This window comes from Heliangelus exortis, chromosome 2 (assembly GCF_036169615.1).
Source record: "Heliangelus exortis chromosome 2, bHelExo1.hap1, whole genome shotgun sequence".
In the NCBI taxonomy this organism is placed as follows: Eukaryota; Metazoa; Chordata; class Aves; order Apodiformes; family Trochilidae; genus Heliangelus; species Heliangelus exortis.
This window is the reverse complement of record NC_092423.1, coordinates 69,716,148-69,735,945: the sequence shown is the minus strand read 5'-3', so window position 1 is coordinate 69,735,945 and position 19,798 is coordinate 69,716,148. Positions and strand designations below refer to the sequence as shown.

Sequence of the window (19,798 nt, the reverse complement as noted above, 5' to 3'; positions counted from 1 at the left end):
TTTTTCATTCTCCGTGGTGTTATTTGGAACTATGTCACATTTTATTTGAATTGCATACAGTTAATTTAGGAAATGTTATTTCTAGCATTCAGATCAATGTCATTCTGATCCTCCAAATTCTATTCAGGCAAAATATCTGTTCAAATTCTTAAGCAAAAACCTCAAGCCTTGTTTCTGTGCTTCCATGATTCCAGCTTGGCAAATCTCCTGGGATAGTCATGTAATTTTTCTTTGAAAAAACCCCATAATGACAATATGACGAAAATTGCCATCATTCCAGAATTACTTTACAGTGACAATGTAAGAAAATATTATCCTGGGGTATTATGATAGCTGCTTTGACTAATAACTTTAGGGATCTGGAACAATTCATGGGTCCAGTCAGGCCCTAACCAGGCAACAGCACAAAATAAAAGATGATAAAATGGGTTTACAAGACTTCCTGCACCTACTCTTCACCTTCACAGCCTTGGGACCAGCAAAGAACCTCTAGCAGCCCAGGATGCAAGGGTAGGACTTGACCTATTTCCCTTTCCCCACTACATTCCTGATGCCAAACGTCTGCAGAAAGGCTGTGAGGATGGTGACTGCACTGCTGTGACGTTAATGAGTGAGGAGAACTGCAGTGGGCCAGGTTCAAGTCCATTTGTATTACTAGAAGAGGACTGAACAGAAATCAGGAATGTATAAACCTAAGGTATGCTACCTTCAAGTAAGTCCTTTATTTTTTTTAAAAATAAAATACACATGCTTACTGCAAATACATAAAAATGGAGGATACGCATTAGTCTGGAACCAGTACTCAAGACTGCTCTGTGGCAAATCTGAGTGATGTGTACAAGATTATTATAATCTGCATGACATTTGCTTAGTTTTTTAATAAGCAGTCTCTTCCATTGTATCTCGCTCCGGTTCTAGACAGAGGAAAGTGGGAGTTAGCACTGGCAATCCACACTTCATTGCTCTAAGCAGTGCAGGGATGCTGCTTTGCATAACTGTAATTAAAACGTTCTTCACCGTGTTGTTCTGCAAGCCACGGGCTCGATTCTGTTTTCAAATGTACTGGTTTTATGTAAATGTGTGGGATTGAAAGTAAGGGGCATTGCAACTTTCTGATTACTCAGAGCACTGCTTAATCTTGTAATTGTAGGCTGTTTGCCGTCGCAGATCGTAACAGCTGAGAACGGAACAGGGGGAATGAGAATGAAGCAAGCCAGCTATTTCATGGCAGACTGTCCCCAAGGCATTTTGCCATACTTTTTTTTTTTTTTTTTTTCTGTAATATTCCCTGTATTTCTCTACGGCGAGGATGCTTGGTAGAAAGCTCCCATCCTGCAACAGTAATAATTAAAAAACGAGACATCTTTCAACAGTAATAGTTTCAACATCATTAGCAATGCGAAAGCCTGCATGTTTCTATAATTAGCATTGTTCCATCGGTGTGCTTTGGGTGTTCCATCGGGCTTTGGGCCCGTTCCTGCCAGCTATGGGTAAATCCAGGCACCTCAGCACGCCGACGCCTGGTCATCCATCCCTCAACACATGGCCCAGCACCAGGGAAATCTTTTAGCCGGAAGACTCTGTTCCTCCGCCGGCCTCGGGGAAACCGTGGAGCTGCTGCCATTTGTCTGCGTTACAGAACTCACGAAGCAAACGTCAGGCCGAGCCAGGAGCTAGGCCGCTGACACCGACCGGACCGAGGGGGCACGACTCCCCGCCCGCGGTCACACCTGGAAGCCACACGACCCGGTGCCGAGCACAGCCACTTGTCACTCCTTCCCCCCGCCACGGCACCGAGGGCAGCCTCGCCTCTAGAGGCGGCGGCCGCTGATGGCGGCGGGGCTCCTCTCGACTGCGAGCAACACCGAGGCCTCTGCCCTGACGCCAGCCGCGGCGCCCGTGGAGACGGCAGCACCAGAAAGTCACGCGCGGAACGCCGCTCCCGCCCCGCTCCCGGTTCTCCCAACCCCCCCGGCGGGTCGGTTGCCGTAGGACCCGTCCCCACCGGCGGGCGCGACGCACGCTGGCGAGCGCGCTGACGTCGGCGGTGCCGATAGGCGGAGAGGCGCGCTCTGCCCTCCCGCCCCTCTGCCCCTCCCCACCCCTATCCCGGCCGTGTTCCCCCGCCGGCAGCTCGGGATCAGTCCGCGCCGGCCGGGGCTGCCAGCATAGGCGGCCGCCTCCGCCTCTGCACGGGCACCGGGAACCGGGGCGGGAGGGGGAGGAAAGGGGAAGCGCGGCGGGAGCCGCCGCCAGCGAGTGCCGCCCTTCCCCCACCCTCCCGCCCACTCCCCCCACGCGCGCACCCGCCGGCAGCGCTGCCCCTGCGCGCGCCTCTCCCGCCCCGGCCGGGCCCCGCGGCAGCATGAGCGGCTCCTCCTGACCGCCGGCCGCCCTGCGTCCCTGCCCCGCCGCCGGGACGGGCCCTGTCGGATGCTGGCGTCTCCCCCGTGCCGAGGATGCTGAAGATGAAGCTGCCCCTGAAGCAGACGAGCCACAAGGCAGCGGCGGTGGAAGAGGCGGCGGCGGCGGCAGCCGCGGGGCTGGGGCTGAAGGAGCCCGGCGGTGCCCTGGACTGTCACCTCCAGCTGCAGCAGGTACCCCGGGCGCCGGCCCGCGGAAACGCCGCGGCGGGGAGGGGGTGCGGGTTGGAGAGGCCGAGCCAGCTGCACGGCTTGGGACCGGGGCCTGGGCCTGGGCCGGGCCCGCCGCCCCCCCCCGCCGCGGTTAGCGCTCCGGGCGGCGGCGGGCCCGGCTCGGCGGCGGCCCGCACCGATAAGGAGACGGTGTACGAGTGGTTTGGACTGGTGCTGGGCTCGGCGCAGCGGCTGGAGTTCATGGTGGGGCTGCTGGACCTGTGTAACCCGCTGGAGCTGCGGTTCCTGGGCTCCTGCCTGGAAGACCTGGCCCGCAAGGACTACCACTGCCTCCGCGACTCGGAGGCCAAGGCTAACGGGCTCAGCGACCCCGGGCAGCTCGGCGACTTCCGTGACCCGGCCGTGCGCTCCAAGCTCATCGTCTACCTGGCCCTACTGGGCTCCGAGAACCGAGAGGCCGCCGGCCGTCTCCACCGCCTCCTGCCCCAGGTGGACTCCATCCTGCAGAGCTGGCCGGCGCGGAGGCCCCAGGCGGGCGCTGGCGAGGAGGAGGGGGCCGCCGAGGAGGAGGACATGGTGGTGGTGATGGACGAAGCTGGAGAGAACGGGCAGGCCGGCCTCCCTCCCGCCCAGGGCCTGGGCTTCGGCGCGCAGGAGGAGCTGCTCCTGCTCTTCACCATGGCCTCGCTGCACCCGGCCTTTTCCTTCCACCAGCGTGTGACCCTGCGGGAGCACCTGGAGCGGCTGCGGCGTGCCTTGTGCGGGGACCAGGAAGAGGAGGGTTTCGGCAGCCACCAAGCTCAGGTAACGTTCCGTCCCGCACTCTTTCCGCCGCGCCATCTCGTCGGGCTGTTTCCTGCGCTTTTCACCCCCCTCCTGATTTTCTGGGAGCCTCGGCGGTCGCTTGCCTTTCCCCGAAGGCCCCACTGGGACGTGGCCCCTTCCGCTTACCCACCCCCTCCCGGCCGTTTAGGCCCCGGCTTTCGGATCCTGCCTTGCTGGAGCGCAGGGCACAAAGTGCTGCTGCAGCTTGACTGGCTGTCCAGCACGCTGTAGGCCACTGAATAAGTTACACGATGCAGAAGGAGGAATGACAGCATGACTAAACTTGTAAAAATAGTAATAATAACAATGCTAGATAAAAACAGCCTAAGAGAGCCTCTCCAGCAGCTTACGGAATGCATTCAAATATTTTTTTTATACGGAAGCTGCTCTCTCCCTAAAATGAGACTTAGGCTTGGTGAGGATCAGGGCAGCTGTCAGGGGCCTAAGGCTGGTTTTCTGAAAAACCTTTATCAGTAAGGAAGGTGATTGAAGACGTTTGGGATGGGATGGTCATCATTCCACTAATCCAGCAAATATAAATGTTACAACTGGAGCTTCTGTCCAGAGTAGAGCTGATTTTCTGGATGGCTGTCAGGAAACAGCAAAGCACATCTTGAAAGCAGATGTGCCACTTGTTGCTAGAAGGTGGCTGTCACTAAGAATGAAGACTTTCAGTGGGTGGCACTGAAGCATTCTCCTGTGCAGCAGTTATGTTTAAACTCAGGTTTTTCCTCCAGTGAGGTTCATTGCTGCCCTCTGATGAGTGTTTGCTTTTAAATTTGCCCCATGTTTATGCAACCAAGATATTATCTTGGAGCTCTGCAGTTTTCAGTCTATAGATGGCCTCTCATGCAAAGGGGAAGAAAGGGCTGGAAGTGGAGTGTTCATAATGCTGTTCAGCTGAACGCATCAGGTTTTTATTGGGTACTTAACAAAAGATACAAAGGAGTAAGGACTGGAGCTTACTTTCAGTGCTATCCAGTCCAGCCACTCCTAAAGTTACGTTGTCTACCATATGACAGGAATGGCCCTTTTTGCTGCTTGGTATAGATGAGCTGTGCTCTTGAGGAGCATGCAGAGGAGGAATTTTTAAGCCTTCAAATACGTTAAGTGAAGGCTTGTATGATTTTAAGGCCAAAGCACATTTGGCAGGTCATAAACTAGTGGGTAGATGTTATGGTACTGAAAATAATTAATTTGTAGCATAACTCCAACAAATATTTATTTTGGCTCAAGTCTAACTCTATCCCCAAATGAATCCTGGAAGTTCGTCTCCAGGGGGAGAAGATCAAGTTGCAGGAAGTGGTAAGAGTGGACAGTTTTCTTGCTGAGTTTGAAGTGTGCTAGTAACTGGAAACATACTTCCTGCCTGAAACTGGCACATCAGTTGTAGCTGCTTAGTGTGTCCCATCAAGCTCATTAGATTAGGTTCTCATGAACTGCTGGAATTGATGTCGTCTTTTGTGCAGTATTCTGGCCTTGGTGTCTGAGCAGCCTTCCAAGTAACAGTGGTTTCATTTACTCAGGAAACATGGAGAGACCTGAGTTAGCTTGGCCGAGTGTGCACATCATCTAGTCCCTTGTGGAACTAGGTGCCTTGTGAGTCCATGCAGGACTCAAATGGCATCCCTATTGCAGGCTTTTTATTTTTTTTTTTTTTTAATTTCTTAATGGTTAAATTGTAAATACAGCAAACCCTCTTATGGGAAATAATGGCTGACAGGGAACAGAGGAATGATGGGTTTCTGCTGAGGGTTTTCGGTTCATGTTCACAGAACAGTGGAACCCTCACAGATGAGACACTGGAGGAAATTGAGTTAGTAGCATGGTTAAGAACTTCTCTGGCAAAATGCAGCTGTACTGTTTTATTTAGACTTGATTTAAAATCCTGTAAGGTGTTCACAGTTTTTTTTTGTCCTCCCTTAATTTCTGTGATTCAAGTTCCTGCAGGGGCTCTGCACTTGTGAACTACAATGTTTTCGTAAAGAGCTCTGACTTTTCTTCATCTGGCACCGGGTCAGAAGAGCTGGGCTCCCTTTTTGGTTATAACCCGCTCCGTGGCCGTGTAGGCAGCAGCCGTGCAGCAGCACCAGCTGTTCCTGCCCCGCCCGTGCCATGTTCACGGTGCCGTGCCCAGCCCAGCCCAGCCCGGGGTCGTGCCCCCAGAGCCAGCCCGCTGGCTTCCGCGCCTCACGGCTGCGCGGGAAGTGCCTGGAGCGGGCGGTTCCTGTCACGTTTTGCAATGGCCGCACCTGGCAGGACTTGAACGGAGGATGTTCAAGTCCTTTCCCCTTTCGTAGGGACAGCCCGGTTTTGAGGGGACAGAAGCAGCGATGGGGGGTAACGGACTCCAACCCAAGTAGCACCGTAACGGCCGGCAGCGGCCGTTCCCCGAGGGCGGCCGGGGAGAGGGGGGGGGTGACCTCGCTTTGTTTGCGTCTAGGACGGATCGATCGCGGCGCCTCCCTGCCCCTTGAGGGCACGGCCCCCGATCCCCTCCGCCGTGCCGGTGGGAGCGAAAAAGCCGGTCGCCTGCCGACCCGGTTCTGCGGGAGCCTTCCCTGGGCAGGGATGCGGTGACTCCCGGCGAGCGTTGCTTCCCGCCCCCGTTCAAGATGGCGGCCGCGGAGCCCGCGCCCCTGGTCACGTGCCGGCAGGGCGGTTTCCCCTCGGTGCCGCCGGGGGCGGGGCGGGGCGGTGCCTCCGTTGCATAACGGGGCGGGCCCGGGCTCTGTCGCACCAACGTGCAGGCCAATCACGCGCCGGTTCCGCCGCCCGGAGGGTTCGGAGAGGACCCGCGCTCTCGGGCCGCCCAATGGAAGGGCGGCGTGACGTCCCGCGCCGCGCCTCCGGTACCGCTGGGACCCCCGGCTCGGGGATAGCGCGGACGCCGCCGGTCCGGGGAGCTGCTCCTGCCCGGCCGTAGCCCCAGTCCCGAAGGGAAAAAGCCTGGGGAGTGGGGAGACCCAGAGGTTGTTGTGGGAAGGCTTTGCCGCAGCTCTTGGGTTGAACGCTCCCGGGCTCTCCCAGGTCCTGGCATCTGAACAGCACCAAGATGGGAAAAGCTGTTGTGCACGTGATCCGTGGCGAGCAGCAGTGGTGGGGAATCAGCCTGCAGAGGTGATAGATCTCAGACCTGGAATCCAACCAGGTGGTTTGTCAAGTTTGGATCTGAATTCCTTAGGGCAAGGACTGTGTTGTTGCGTGTAACATATCTAAAAAAATTACTTGGTTTTGCGCTTTCGGGCCCTATAACGTTTATTTGTAACGACCAAGCAGACCTTGAGAAGTTCACCTACAGGTTGTAGGTGGTGTACAAAAACGTAAAGCAATTTGCTTTTTCCTCGTGATTAGGATTATGTTTTCTGGATAGGATCTGTGCCATCTGATAAGATTGAGCTCACATAAAAGATGCTTCTTGATAAAGGATTAATAGTATTGCTGCTCTTTCTGGGTGGCATATTTTAGTGATCATTTAAAAATGTAACAGTTCTTAGTGATGTGAATTTCACTGGAAAATGGCTGCTAAATGCAGAAGTTGTAGGGTGACAGGACTGTTGGTGGGATGGGCATAATAATTGCGTTATAATTGCATAAATTTTGTTTCTTTAAGAAAGTGTTCTGAAATACTGTTGTTTTTTTCTAAGATAGAAACATGGTACTATTTGCAGATTTTAAAATGAAAGCTTATAACATTTTGCAAAAATAGTCACTGGTACATTAAGCTGTGCAGAATACGAACTCTGAATCTAAAGTTGTAATGTTAGAAGAAATGAGCAGCATTTACATCTGCAGTCATAAACAAAACATTAATGTGCAAATAGTCAGCTCATACTGTTATATTAGTTTGAGTAACAGAACACATAGTTTAATTCCTGTATTGATAACATTTGTTTAATAAGTGCATCAGTATCAAAGCTGTTTGACTTGATTGCCTGTCTTGCTCCATTTCATCCTAGATCTGAGATCAGAATGCTGAAACACTGAAGGAGGTCTGTGTATGTGCTAACATAATAAATGTGCCTTGCATTAGACACTGGAACGTTTAATTAAGCATACTTAACAGCAATAGAGCTAAGGTTCTGTTGAAGTAGGCAGGAGATAAGGGTTTGCTGAAGGGTATTATAATTAGATGGTTGAAAGATTCTTTAGAGAAAAACTCTTGACTTCCAAACAAAGGGAAAGTTTCTATTTATGAAGTATTTTTCTTAGGCTTCTGTTTACAGGATATTTTGTCTGCAAATTAGAGGAGTGGTTTTAGGATTGATCTTCAGTGACTTGCACCAGAGCAAAGTAGTAGAACTTAAATTTAGAAACTAAGCTGTGTGGGAACAAAAATACAGGCAACCCCATTTTGAAGCTGCTGTGTACTCTTGTTAGTGTCGTAGAGCTGAGTATAAAGAAAAGTGTGTCTTCAGAGTCTGGTTTAAATCAGTGGCTGATAGAACCCATCATTTTGTTCTTGACAATGACCTTTAAATGGTGGTACAGTCCAGGAAAACACTAATGTTACAAGTTTTGTATACTGAGATAAAAAGAATTCTGGCTCCCTCGGTGAATTCTGACTCTAAACAGGAATTAGGATTTCCAGAAATGCTACTGGAAGTCTTCTGGAAAGGAAGTCAGTGCCTAAAACGAAAGTTTAAACGTGTGTGATAATGCTTCAGGAAATTGTGGAGTAAAAACTTTCACTGCTCTTAGTCATTTAGTTCTAAATATGAGGTGTTAGGACAAGACAAGTGTGTAGCCTCACCCTAGTCCCTTTATGCCAGGATTAATCAGCCTCTTGCTGTATTCCTTGCCAGTTTCTTCTCCAGCATATTAAATGATCCCTGGAGGCAATGAAAATACACCCATGGCCTCCTAATGCTTGCAGTTAGATCACTGTTGTTAAGCTGTGGCCACATTTGCAGTGTTACCCAGTGTTGGCTGACTTGTAGATAGCAGGACTCATTGGGCTTGGAGTACAGAGGACTCTCAGCTCTTTCTGAAGAGATACAAAGGATGCAGACAGCAGCAGTAAGATGGCTGTGTCTACAAAACCACTGAAGTCTGTAGGATTCTGTCTAGTTAAATCCATCACCTCATTTACTTGCCGATATCAGTGTCTAGCCATAGCTGCCCTAGCAAACATTACATTTGATTCTCCATTAATTATAATTAATAATAAATGCCTACTTTTTCTCCAAGACTTGGTGAATTTCTGTAGTGCCCTTGAAGTCTTAAGATTTATACTTTCAAAGACTGAAGCTTGAAGAGGACAGGCTCAGAGATCTAGCTGGAAACTTAATTCCTTTGTGAGCTTCTTGCCTTTTCTCAGCTTCTTAATTATGTCCATTTTGGGAGAAGAAAGTAAAAACACTTAACACTGAAAGGAGATTTAACACGTCGGGAAGTGTCTTAAAAGTGAGATTCGAACATGACAGATTTTCTGTTACTCAGAACTCCCATAGGTAGAAGAATACTTTTAAACTATGCTGCTTATACCTCTTGAGTTTAAGAGTTGGACAAAATGACATTACCCTTTACCAACATATAAAAGTAGTAATGTTGGCTTTGTCTCTTCTTGGTACTAATGGTACTTAAACACTTGTTTAAGTCTTTCTGTCACTCAGGGCTGAGGAAATTTTTTTGTATCAGTCTGAACCAGTACATTCAAGTAATTTTCTTCGTGTTCATTCAACAGGCAGTTGTTCTGAAGCTGTACAAAGTTGCTGGATGAGCAGGCAACTGGTGATGCAGTCATACCTGAACTGCTGCATTGATCTCTTTAGCTTCATCTTTTCTACTTTGTCGTGGGCTGGATAGGTTGGACTGAAATTATGATTTAAATCCAGTTAGAAGTTCAGATTGTACTGTGTTCCTAGCAAACACAAGGCATGGTGTTCCCTTGGCACTGTAAATCATTGCTGTAGCTGACATGATCTGGTACTATACTTCAGGTGTAGTTGCCAGAGACCTTGGTAGCCATACTTATTAATGCTGCCTAAGAGGTTGGGATGCCCTTTTTCTTAAAATTGTCAGAACTTAATGGTGCTACAAGTTAGTCAATATGTGGTATGTTGAAGTCATATGTCGTGCTTTTCCACCCTAAATCAGGTAACATGATTTTAAAAGGTTTCTGTGTCACTCATAATATTCTGTTGCTGCCTCTTTAAAGGTGAGCTCTTAAAATAGTTTCACTAAACAAATATACCTTGAAGTATTTAAGTATCTCTATGCAGTTCATCTTACTAGATACAAGTTAATAGGGCAGTTGCACAGTATCCATTTGAGCCATATGTTCAGCCAGTCAGGCTTTTATTTCACATATGATGGAGTTTTATGTCTGATCACAGAACTGCAAAATGGTAGAGGTTTGCTGGGACTGGGAGGTCATCTTGTCCACCATCTCCCCCTACTTGCAGGTTGCCCAGGACCTTGTCCAGTCAGCTTTTGAGGAGCTCCAGGAATGGAAACTCCACATCGTTTCTGGGCAACCTGTGCCAGTCTTTGGTCACCCTCACAGTGGAAAAGTGTTTCTTGATGTTTAGAAGGAACTTCTGTGTTTCATTTTGCACTTGTTGCCTCTGGTCCAGTCACTGGGAATTACTGAAAAGATCCTGGCTCTACCCTCTTTGCATCCTTCCTTCAGTTGTGTGTATATATATATATATATATATACATTTTTATAGGCCTTTTCTGCAAAGCTGCTTTCTAGCTGGTTAGGCTTCAGCTTGTGTGGTGTCTGTAGTTGTTACTCACCAGCTGCAGAACTTTGCACTTTGCTTCTTGTTGAACTTCACGAGGTTCCTCTCAGCCCATTTCTCCAGCCTGTGATTCTATGTGGAGTAAGTATTTTTGTTCTGAAGGTTGATTCTGCATGTGGAAAGATAAGTTAATGAGGAAGCTGTGTTAACAAGGAAGCTGTTAACAAGGCTGTGGTCATAAAAGATAATTTGCTAGATCTTTGTGGTCTTGGATCTTGAGGCTGATTTTGTACTTAGTCTTGTAGGACAACTTTCTGCATTTAAAATAAGTTGGACAGTGCCATTGCATAGTTCAAAGTGTGCAAACTGAAGTGTTACTTAGCAGCAATGTCAGCTGGCACTTGTCTTTAGTCTTGCTCTTGCATTTGGCTAGCAGCTTGTCCAAGATAGAAATGGAATTTTTTGTGCATGGGAGGGAATCTGTTGCATCAATAGTTGCACTTATTGACAGATTTTGAAGTGTTGCTGTCCTGTATCTTTACATTTGTGAGTAATAAATCCATGTGCTGGATTTCCATTTACATGTAGGATTGCATGGATGTTCTATCCCTATATCCAAGCAACAGCAATAGTAAGGTGACAGGATACAGATTTAGTTGCACATGGTCTTGAGTAAGGGTTATTTGCTTCTGTTGTCATCAGGAGGGGCTTCAGCAGCACACAAGTACACATGCAGTTTCAGCTGATTATTGGTCCTTAAGAGGTAATGTCCAGCCTGTGTGCAAACATAGCTACACAGCTATGTATCTGTGTATCACAGTTGTGAAGCAGCAAGAGTGGTAGCTTGTAAGGATTGTTTTAAGCAAATCATGGCATTGGTTTTGTAACTGGCACCACATATATTAAGGATTATTCTGACATCATTCACATTTCTCTAAGGGACAAATGCTGCAGTTGATAACCTGTGATCATGAGTTAAACCTTGATTCTTCCAAGATGTCGTCTTTCATCTGGTTTTGTTTGCCAGTTCCCACTTGTACATGAATGCAATTTATATCTGCACATCCTGCAAGGCTAAGTAATGCTGTCCCAAACAGCACATTTACTGAAGTCTTGCAGAATAAATAAGCTTTCATATTTGGACATGCAAAACTAATCAAGCTACCCAGCTGCTGTAAGCAGGTTTCCCTTGTTAGTGCTCATCAGAGCTGATGCATGAATACCTCTTTTATGAAAGTGCAGGGCAAACATCAGAAGATTTCCATGCATCAGTCACTTGCTTATGATGATTACAAGGCTATCCAGTAGCAGATTTCATTACATATTGCCAAACCACTATCAGCATGATATTTTTTTTGATCAGCCATCTATGTTAATGGAAGGCAGGGTTTGGACACCTGTCGTGTAAGCTAGCTGAGATTTGCTCAGCTCACATAGATGAGTTACAAAGAGCAACATCCTTTTGAGTAGGGTGCCTCTCCACTTTAGACATTTGCTGCTTGTCTTTAGTCTTGAGAAACATCTCAGGTGATAGTTGGTTTTGTAATACGGCACTTGCTTTCAGTCATATGAGAGAAGGTGTCTTGGATAGAAAAACTGGTCTAAAGCAGAGAATTTTTAGAGTGCTCTCAGCTTATTTCACTTTCAAGGAGAAATTGTAATTAATCATCTAGCCTGTCACAAAGATCTGTGCGATTATCAAATTTGTTATCTGGCAACTGGTTTGGTGCCACCCACATTTCTCGCTTCACTGTATTTTAATCATTAGCAACAGCAGTGAATCCTTGCATATGGAAGCCTTATAGTGCTTATGCAAGAATTAACCTTATCCTTGCACACATTGTGTGAATACTTTGACAGGCAATGACTACTGCAAGTAATGCTGTACAGCAGGACCATCGTCAGCAACTCCTTGGCAGTGTACCCTCTTTTAAGAGACTTGTGTTAGTGGTGTGACTGGCACCAGGCAGCAACCCACAGTATCACAATACTTATTAGTCCTCCAGACTGCCTAGACTTTCCAGTCATCTGCATGCTAGAGTTGTCTACTCTGACAGTGGCTCTTGTATTTTTATTACTTGTGTCTGAGGTAGGACTGTCCCAGTAGCTAACACCAGATGTGAGGAGTTGTAATCCAGCCTAAGACAGGGTCTGGAGCTGGCACAGAATCAACCTTCACAGGCTATAAGCTGTAAAGCAGTGAGGCCCTGCATTACCCTACTGTCTACCTCCTGCATTCCACTAGTATTGTGAAAGCTACCATTCAAAGAATACACACACTATATGGTTTAATTTCTGGTTTAATTCTGTTTAATTCTGTTTAATTCACAGTATACTGGTTTAATTTCCCAGGCAAATATTTTGAGTGACTAAATTATGAGGTATTTTGTTGTTGCAATGATATTGAAAATCTTTGATGTTGGGACACGTTTAAATACCGTTTTGAATTTGTATTTATATTTTGCAATTCAGAGGAAGCCTTCAAATGTGGATGTAGTTAGCCTGGTACAGAATGCTGCCATGGCCAGAAAAGTAAGCATTCTAGAATAATTCTCAGCAAAAATACTTGAACATCGTTACAGAGATAATATTTGTTCTAGGTGAGAAGAAATTTTCTAGTATTAGGAGGTATAGGGGCAGTTGTTCTTTGAGCTAAGCAGAATACATCTTTGAAGTAAAATTTAATCCCATACTTCTCCTAAAAACTGCTCACAGCTTCTTTGATTTCTTAACTAGTGATTATTTATTAGAATAGACTGTAATTTAATAATTTTTTCATTAATCATAACAAGGAGCCTGACTTTGAATGCAAAAATTCTGGCTTTAAATTTGATTGGTTTTGGATCCATTTGTGAATTAAAAAAAAAAGTGATTAGGTGGAAGTCTTAGCTTGTTCCTTAAAACAAATGAAGCGTTGCCTTTAGCTCTTACAATCATGATTTTAGAGCTAGAAAAAGACATCTTAGAAATGTAAAACAATTTGGATAATTTAACAGCCTCTGTCAGGGTTAATCCAAAGGTTTGTCATCTTCTGTTTGCAACATGGATGACTTCCAGCAAAGTGAGTGGCTGTAGTTTAAGGAAGACCTTACTTCTCCAGAGAATTGACATTGATCTTCACTAGAAATCTTGGTTCAGTTGTTTGGTTTCATGTCAGGGAGACATTCACTCTCATACAAAAATATATGCTAAACTTGTTAGCTTATGTAGTTTGGATGCAGCTGGTTTATTATAGCAGTAGTGCTTTTTATGGGCAATCTTACACATATCACAATTTTTACACAGTTACTGTAATGCTCAAATGCCTACAGTTTTGTGAATAATGCATGACCAGGAGTTAACACTTAAAAAATGAAGTATTTGGATTTGGTTGTGCCTACAGTTGCTCTGAAATGTCAGACAAAATGGTATCAATGGCAATCTTAAGGACATCTTGAAAGTGGCTCTCTTCAGAGCATGCTCATGATTTATTTATTTTTCTTATTAATTAAACTAAGCTTGCAAATTTGTTAAATCTCTTGAAATGCATTCTCATTGATATGCAGCTGTTTTCCTTTCTTATTCCAAATCTGACATTGTGCTCATAAGTTGTTAGATGATCGAAGCATGAAATACTGTTTTGATCCTCTAAGCTTTCTGTGGTCGTTTACTGACGGATGGGGGACTGGTGTGAGTTTTATCTTGAGGAAGCAAAGCATGCTTTATACTTCAAGTTTGATTGCTTTGAAACCCAAAATACTGACATTGTAGGACACAAGGCTAACATAGATTCAGATGAAACAGCTAAAGTGTTCTTTAGTTCCTCTGACCATCTGTAGTGCAGTCTAAAAGGCACATAGATACTCACTTGCTACTTGTGTACTGCTGTTGAAATGACTGATGAAAGTTAGATAAAGAGTATGCCCAGGGCAGGCTTGATGCTTATATGCTTAGTGGGTTCTAAATGAGTTGAATGTATTGTTAGAAGTTACCACAGTTTCTACCCTGTGCTGTAGGTAATGTAAAGCTGGCTTAGTAAGATGAGGCCAAGTTTATTTAGTTGATGCATGCATCTGTCAAGTCTGAAGAAGTTCATAGAGGATTTCACAAACTGCAAAGCTATTACAATGTCTTCTGACACTTCTGTGCTTTCTGTTCTGGTCTGCCCGTCTCAAGATTTGTATTTTTCTTTTACCCATCCTTTATGAAGGTCTTTCTGTGGAGCAGTGTTCTTCACTCTGAATGAGGGGAACAGACTTTGAACTTTCAGTATACATCTACTCCAGAAAGTATCCATTTCTCCCAGGAATTTCGTTTGTTTCATAGACCTACTAATAAGATAGTTCTAGTTTTCATGCAGACCAGTTGATAAATATTTGTGGTGCACTCAGTGTCTTCTATTTAAGCTGCTTCTGTTGAAAGCTTTCTCAAGAAATCTACCCTCTGTTTCATCCTCCAGTTCTTTATAAAAAATATAATGTGGTTGATTTGTGGTGCTTAATATAGAACCGCCTTCTTTCCCCCTCTGTGCTGCTGCCACTGCTGCTACTATCAGTATGGAATGCATATTGATGGCATTTACATACTTGCTAAGCCCATGAGTTAGACTGCTTGCTACAGATAAATAGAGGTGCCTCACTTAAAAACAGATTAATTTAGAAACTCACTTGGAACTTCCAGTATTTCCTTTTTTTTTTTTTTTTTTTTTTTTTTTTTTTTTTTTGTGGATGTATCTTTTCAAGGCAATTTGTCATTTCCTTGAAACATGGAATTGCTCTGGTCAACAGGCAAAAAAAGCTGCATCTGGACATTATAGAACATTTCTGAAATTTAGCTTGGTTGGTCAGTTTGTGTTTGTTTTAACAGAATCTGGTCACTGAAGAACATGTAATTTGATACAGTAATGTTTTATCTTAATGTGGGAAAAATTACATAGGCTTTTGTTACCCTAGAGAAACCACTTGCAGTCCATGGTCACCTCATACTCTTCTCTAGTTAATCATTTTTAGTGTAGTTTGTTCTTCTCTTACTTAGCTGTCCTTGTTGTAGTAATTCTCAGCTGTTTTAAAACAGTACATTAGAAGGGACAGAAATGGAAAGCATGTAATACAGATAACATAGACAAGTAAGTAAGAGAAGAAAGATGAGTTTTCAGTCTGTCCTTTTCTCTATGGAAGAGAGGTTGTTGGTGGCAACTGTTTGTATTCTGAATGTTTTGGAGACAAGTGGTGCATGGATTAAGCTGTTAGGACCCTATGTCCTTTTAGACTGTCCAAACAGTTAATGATTTCCTATATGGAAGAGATGGCAGATTGAAGGTACAGGACATAAATATAATTGAGGAGAGTATTTAGAATTCAGTGAGTAAGTGACTACTCAAAGTAGTAATGGAAAACATTTATAGTAACATTAATTCTGTGCTGAAGTTGAGCTAATGATCTTGAGTTGTCCAGCTCGAGATACCCCAAGATATGTGAACTGTCCCCCATGCCATTCTGTGTCTGAATAAGGTTAGCTGATGTTTAATACATAAATAAATGAAGCCAGTAAGAACTGAAACAGCTAATAACCACCTTTTAGCCACTGTCAAGAAGTTCATATTTTTCCCCTACATAATACCAAATAGTGAACTTATTTGTAATTTCTGTCGTTCTGATTAAGCTTTACTAATACACATTATATTAAGACACTTCATTTTTTTTCCTTCTCAATTTAGAACGACTTCTCCCATAGTGACTGTATGTCAAGTAATGAGACCAGTTTGCTAGAACGAACCACAGCACCTCATGATGGACTACCAATGGCTTCCCATAGACCTCAGCGAGAAGGTATGTTTGAGATTTCTTTTAAGGAACACTTGAAGGTTTTTTTGAATGCTAAACTCTGCCTGTTCTGCCTTGCTGTTCATCTGAATGAGAAACTGCAATGACTGGTAAGTATAACGTCTGCTTTTCTGCATCCTTAGTCTTTTTTTTGTTACTGTAAGTTGTAATTTTTGTTAGCTGCTAAATACTAGTGGCTGCATGCACAAAAATTGATTGCAAATGGGTTTGCTTCTGAAAAAAAGAGGTGGCATTTAAGACAATGCAAGAAAATTTAATGCAGTTTTATTGACAGGTTATATTTTTTTAAGCGAAACTAAACATGAAGATACTGTGAAACAGTGCAATAGCTTTTGCTACTTGATTCAGTTGTATTTGATTAGTCTTAAAGAACAAAGAAAAAATAAGCACATACTAGGACATTTTATAGGAGTGGTAGTTTGCAGAAGTGGGAGGCTTTCCATGAAAGTCAGTCATCTTTTGTCTCTGTTGGGGAGAATGAGAACAAAGCTTCAGAGTGTACACAGAACTGTTCTGTGCAATTGCCAGCCCGGATTCTTCTCTTTGAAGAAATGAGCATTATTGAAAATAGATTTATTCTTACCCTTTATTCTTCAACGAGATTTGTGAATCACTTGTCTACTCAGAATTAATCTAGCTGTCCTGCAGATAGTGAAGAGCTGGCAATCTCAAAAGACTATTGCTCTTCCTTTTGTCCTCACAAATATCCTCCTGTCTCTGCTGTGGAGATTAAATTACACTTTGAAGGCAGGCAATTTGAGAGTTTAAATTCCTTGCAAAAAAACAACAACAACTAACCAAACAAACAAAAAAAGCCCATGCCCAGAGAGGAAAATTATGGAAGATTACAGACAAAAAACCTGTTTCAAATCCTTTAACAGAGTTCAAAGTGTTTGTATTAATAAATGTGAAACACAAAAGCGAGACTGTCTTTAGCAACACTCTTGAATACATTAAAAAGTTACAGAAACACAAAAAAGTTGAATAATTGAATCTAATGAAGAGCTTAGATTTTTCTCAGCATTTCTGTTGGCATTAGAAATGATAGCGAAGGATCCAAATAATTTTGTGGTACTTACTGCATAGGTAGGTACATGATGGAGAGTCAGTGATCTCCTTACTGGGTTAGAAATAGCACTGATAATAAAATGTTTATATTCTCAGCTGTAATTATTAGGATTTTTAGAAATCTTGACTTATACTTAAAATGGTAGCAGTGTCATGTATACATGCTTGACTTAATCATCCTGAATCCATGTGTTATGTCCAGAGTAGATGCAGACACGCACTCATTAGCTTGTATTTTCAAATGTTTTTTCTTGGTCTAGCCATTTAGAATATGTAAAATGTGACTGTGGAAACATTTTTAAAGTGGTCTGAAACTGTGGAACTAAAGCTGTGCAGCAACAGCACTGTACTTAAATTAATTACCTGTTGTATCACCTATTACTATGAAGCATGCAGCAGCAACAAGAAGTCAGGGAAGCTCAAGGTACTATGTTGTGTAATAAAATGTCTTTATACTTGAGGACGAATATATTTAGCATTGGGAACACTCAATAATTTAAAACAAACACAGTATCACCAGAAAAGCTGTTTGGTGCATGTTAATAAAAGTGTTAGTTTACATAATTATGTATGCTAAATATATGCATGCAGTGAAATTCAATTTAAACCACTATTCTCAGTTCCAGTCATGGAAATCAACTTTTTAATTAACTTATGAATATCAGCTCAACTGATGATATAAATTTTAATACTGGCCATTAAGAAACTTTGCTGCACCAAAACTTTTGTTATGCTATACTCCTTTTTCTAACAGTGCTTTTATCTATACAAAACAGGTAAAAATTAAGGGCAATAAACATTTGGGTTTTTATGCCATATAGGTACATTTTTTTTTTTTGTCTGGCATCTCAGATTCCTCTGCTTTGTAATAATTGATCTTCATTAACTGATGAAAATAAAATTATCATCTAGTTCTTACCTTCCAGGCAGTAGTTTATACCAGCACAATCAGTATTTGTCAGTCTTTTCTGCAAAGAGAATTGGAAACTGTAGCACCATAGCTAAGCTTATGTGCTGGTTTATTATGCCTTTAAGGAAATTGCCAATACTTAGATATCTTAAAGCTGGCATGTTTATGGGAGTGATACTTTAATTGTAATTTAATTTTATTAAAGATGTTTTTGAAAAAATGGTAATTAGCTAATATAAAAAAAATAGGCTTTGTAACATATGCTTGTAGGAGGGGTTTTTTAATACTTATTTTTAAAATGATACGTATTAGTTACCAATATATTCCATGTAAACATGCAATTAAAAATTGAAGACTTGAGCTGGTAACGTCACCTTTCCCCCATGTTCCCCTCAAACAGAAAAAGTTTCAAAAACGCTGAAAGGAACCATTGATGGTGTAGAAACTGTTTTTTCAAAATTTTTTACATCTAAAAATGTGTTCACGTTTGCTGAGATACAAAATTCTGTTGAATTCTTAGGCCATCATAGCAGAAACAGTGAAAAGTCTATCTGGGCTACATAAAGATTTTTATGTAGAATACTACCTAGACAATGTTATGTGCCCTCAAGAAAATCTTCTGGCCCTGAAAGCCACATAGTGCTGCTGCTTACCAAGTCACAGCCAGAACTCTCCTGTTCCTGAACAGAGTAGATTATGAGGAAGGACTGTTCAAGCAGCAAGTACTTTAAAAGTATCTTTCTTCCTTTTCGGTTCAATTTAATGATAACTCTCCACAGTAGGATTGTAGTAGTCTTCCGCTTTTCCTCTTCATTTTTCATTTGCTAACACTCATTTCTGTCTCCTTCAGGTTTTCCCCAGTTGTTTCCTTCCATCTACATTTTCAGAAATGTAGTTCCCGTGTCTTAGTTTGCTCTTTTTGCTACTTGATGTTTCAGAAATCTGGATGTGGGAGGCACCATCACTGGCTTTTATTATCCAGGGTTACTTCTTGGAGTAAAGTTGCAGTTTTATTTCATCCAATTGTCTTTTTCACTTGAAGTAGTAATATTGTTGTATTTATGTGACTTTTGGTCTAAATAAGCTCTTGAGTAATGCACAGATTCTCATGTTCTGCTGTTGAAGGGGTTATGGTCAAGCTGGAGAAGTACATATTAGAGATCAATGCTTCATTTTGTTACAGTAAAATAGCATCTGAGGTAGAGTGGGATTGTATGAATAAATAGCTTGAAGTGATTCTTAAACTGGCTACGTAAGTAGTCACATTTTCAAACTGTAATTATAGTGTGTACAATAAGGTGTTTTTCTTTCAGCTGTACACATTGAGAAGATAACTCTGAAAGGAGTACCAAGAAAAAGGGCTGACAAGCATCTGGAATACACTTTCAAAGTAAGCAGATTGCCTCTAGAATGATAAAAGTAATTGTCTTATGGTATCTATGTATTGTAGGAATATACAGTTTCTTTCAAACACCTGCTCAGAATGCAATTTTAAATTACATTATAGGGTCTTAAGAGATTCTTGAAATTATCCTATAATTCTCTCAGATTCTCTGTGCAGAGCAGGTGCTTTATGTAATTGTGGGCATTGCAAAGAATTCTAAAACTAGTTAGATGTTTGCTCAAGTGAGTTGCAGTTCTTGTGTCTGCAGTTATATACTGCTTGTAGTCATGGTCATCTTAGATCTCTTTAGTATAAGGGTGGCTTCTTTGTTTTTTTAACAAAACTGGAGCTGATTTTTTTTTTGTTTGGGGTTTGTTGGCTTGTTAAGGTAAAAGCAAACAAGCTAAAAATGTCAACCAACTTAAACATCGACCCAGTATAGTCCTCATGTATTATAATAGCCAGAAGCAACATATAAAACAATTATGTGAGTGAATTTTAAA

At 43.2% G+C, this 19,798-nt stretch overlaps 1 protein-coding gene across 3 annotated transcripts in view; it reads left to right on the top strand.

The window, feature by feature from the left end:
* Positions 1-2,106: 2,106 nt before the first annotated feature.
* ZCCHC2 (zinc finger CCHC-type containing 2) overlaps positions 2,107-19,798 on the top strand; it is a 43,313-nt gene continuing 25,621 nt past the window's right edge. For all 3 annotated transcript variants that reach the window (XM_071736606.1, XM_071736605.1, XM_071736604.1), the window contains exons 1-3: positions 2,107-3,401; positions 15,807-15,918; positions 19,225-19,301. In XM_071736606.1, coding sequence (XP_071592707.1) covers positions 2,460-3,401; positions 15,807-15,918; positions 19,225-19,301 — 1,131 coding nt within the window. In that variant the 5' untranslated portion in view covers positions 2,107-2,459. The remainder of the gene's footprint in view (positions 3,402-15,806; positions 15,919-19,224; positions 19,302-19,798) is intronic.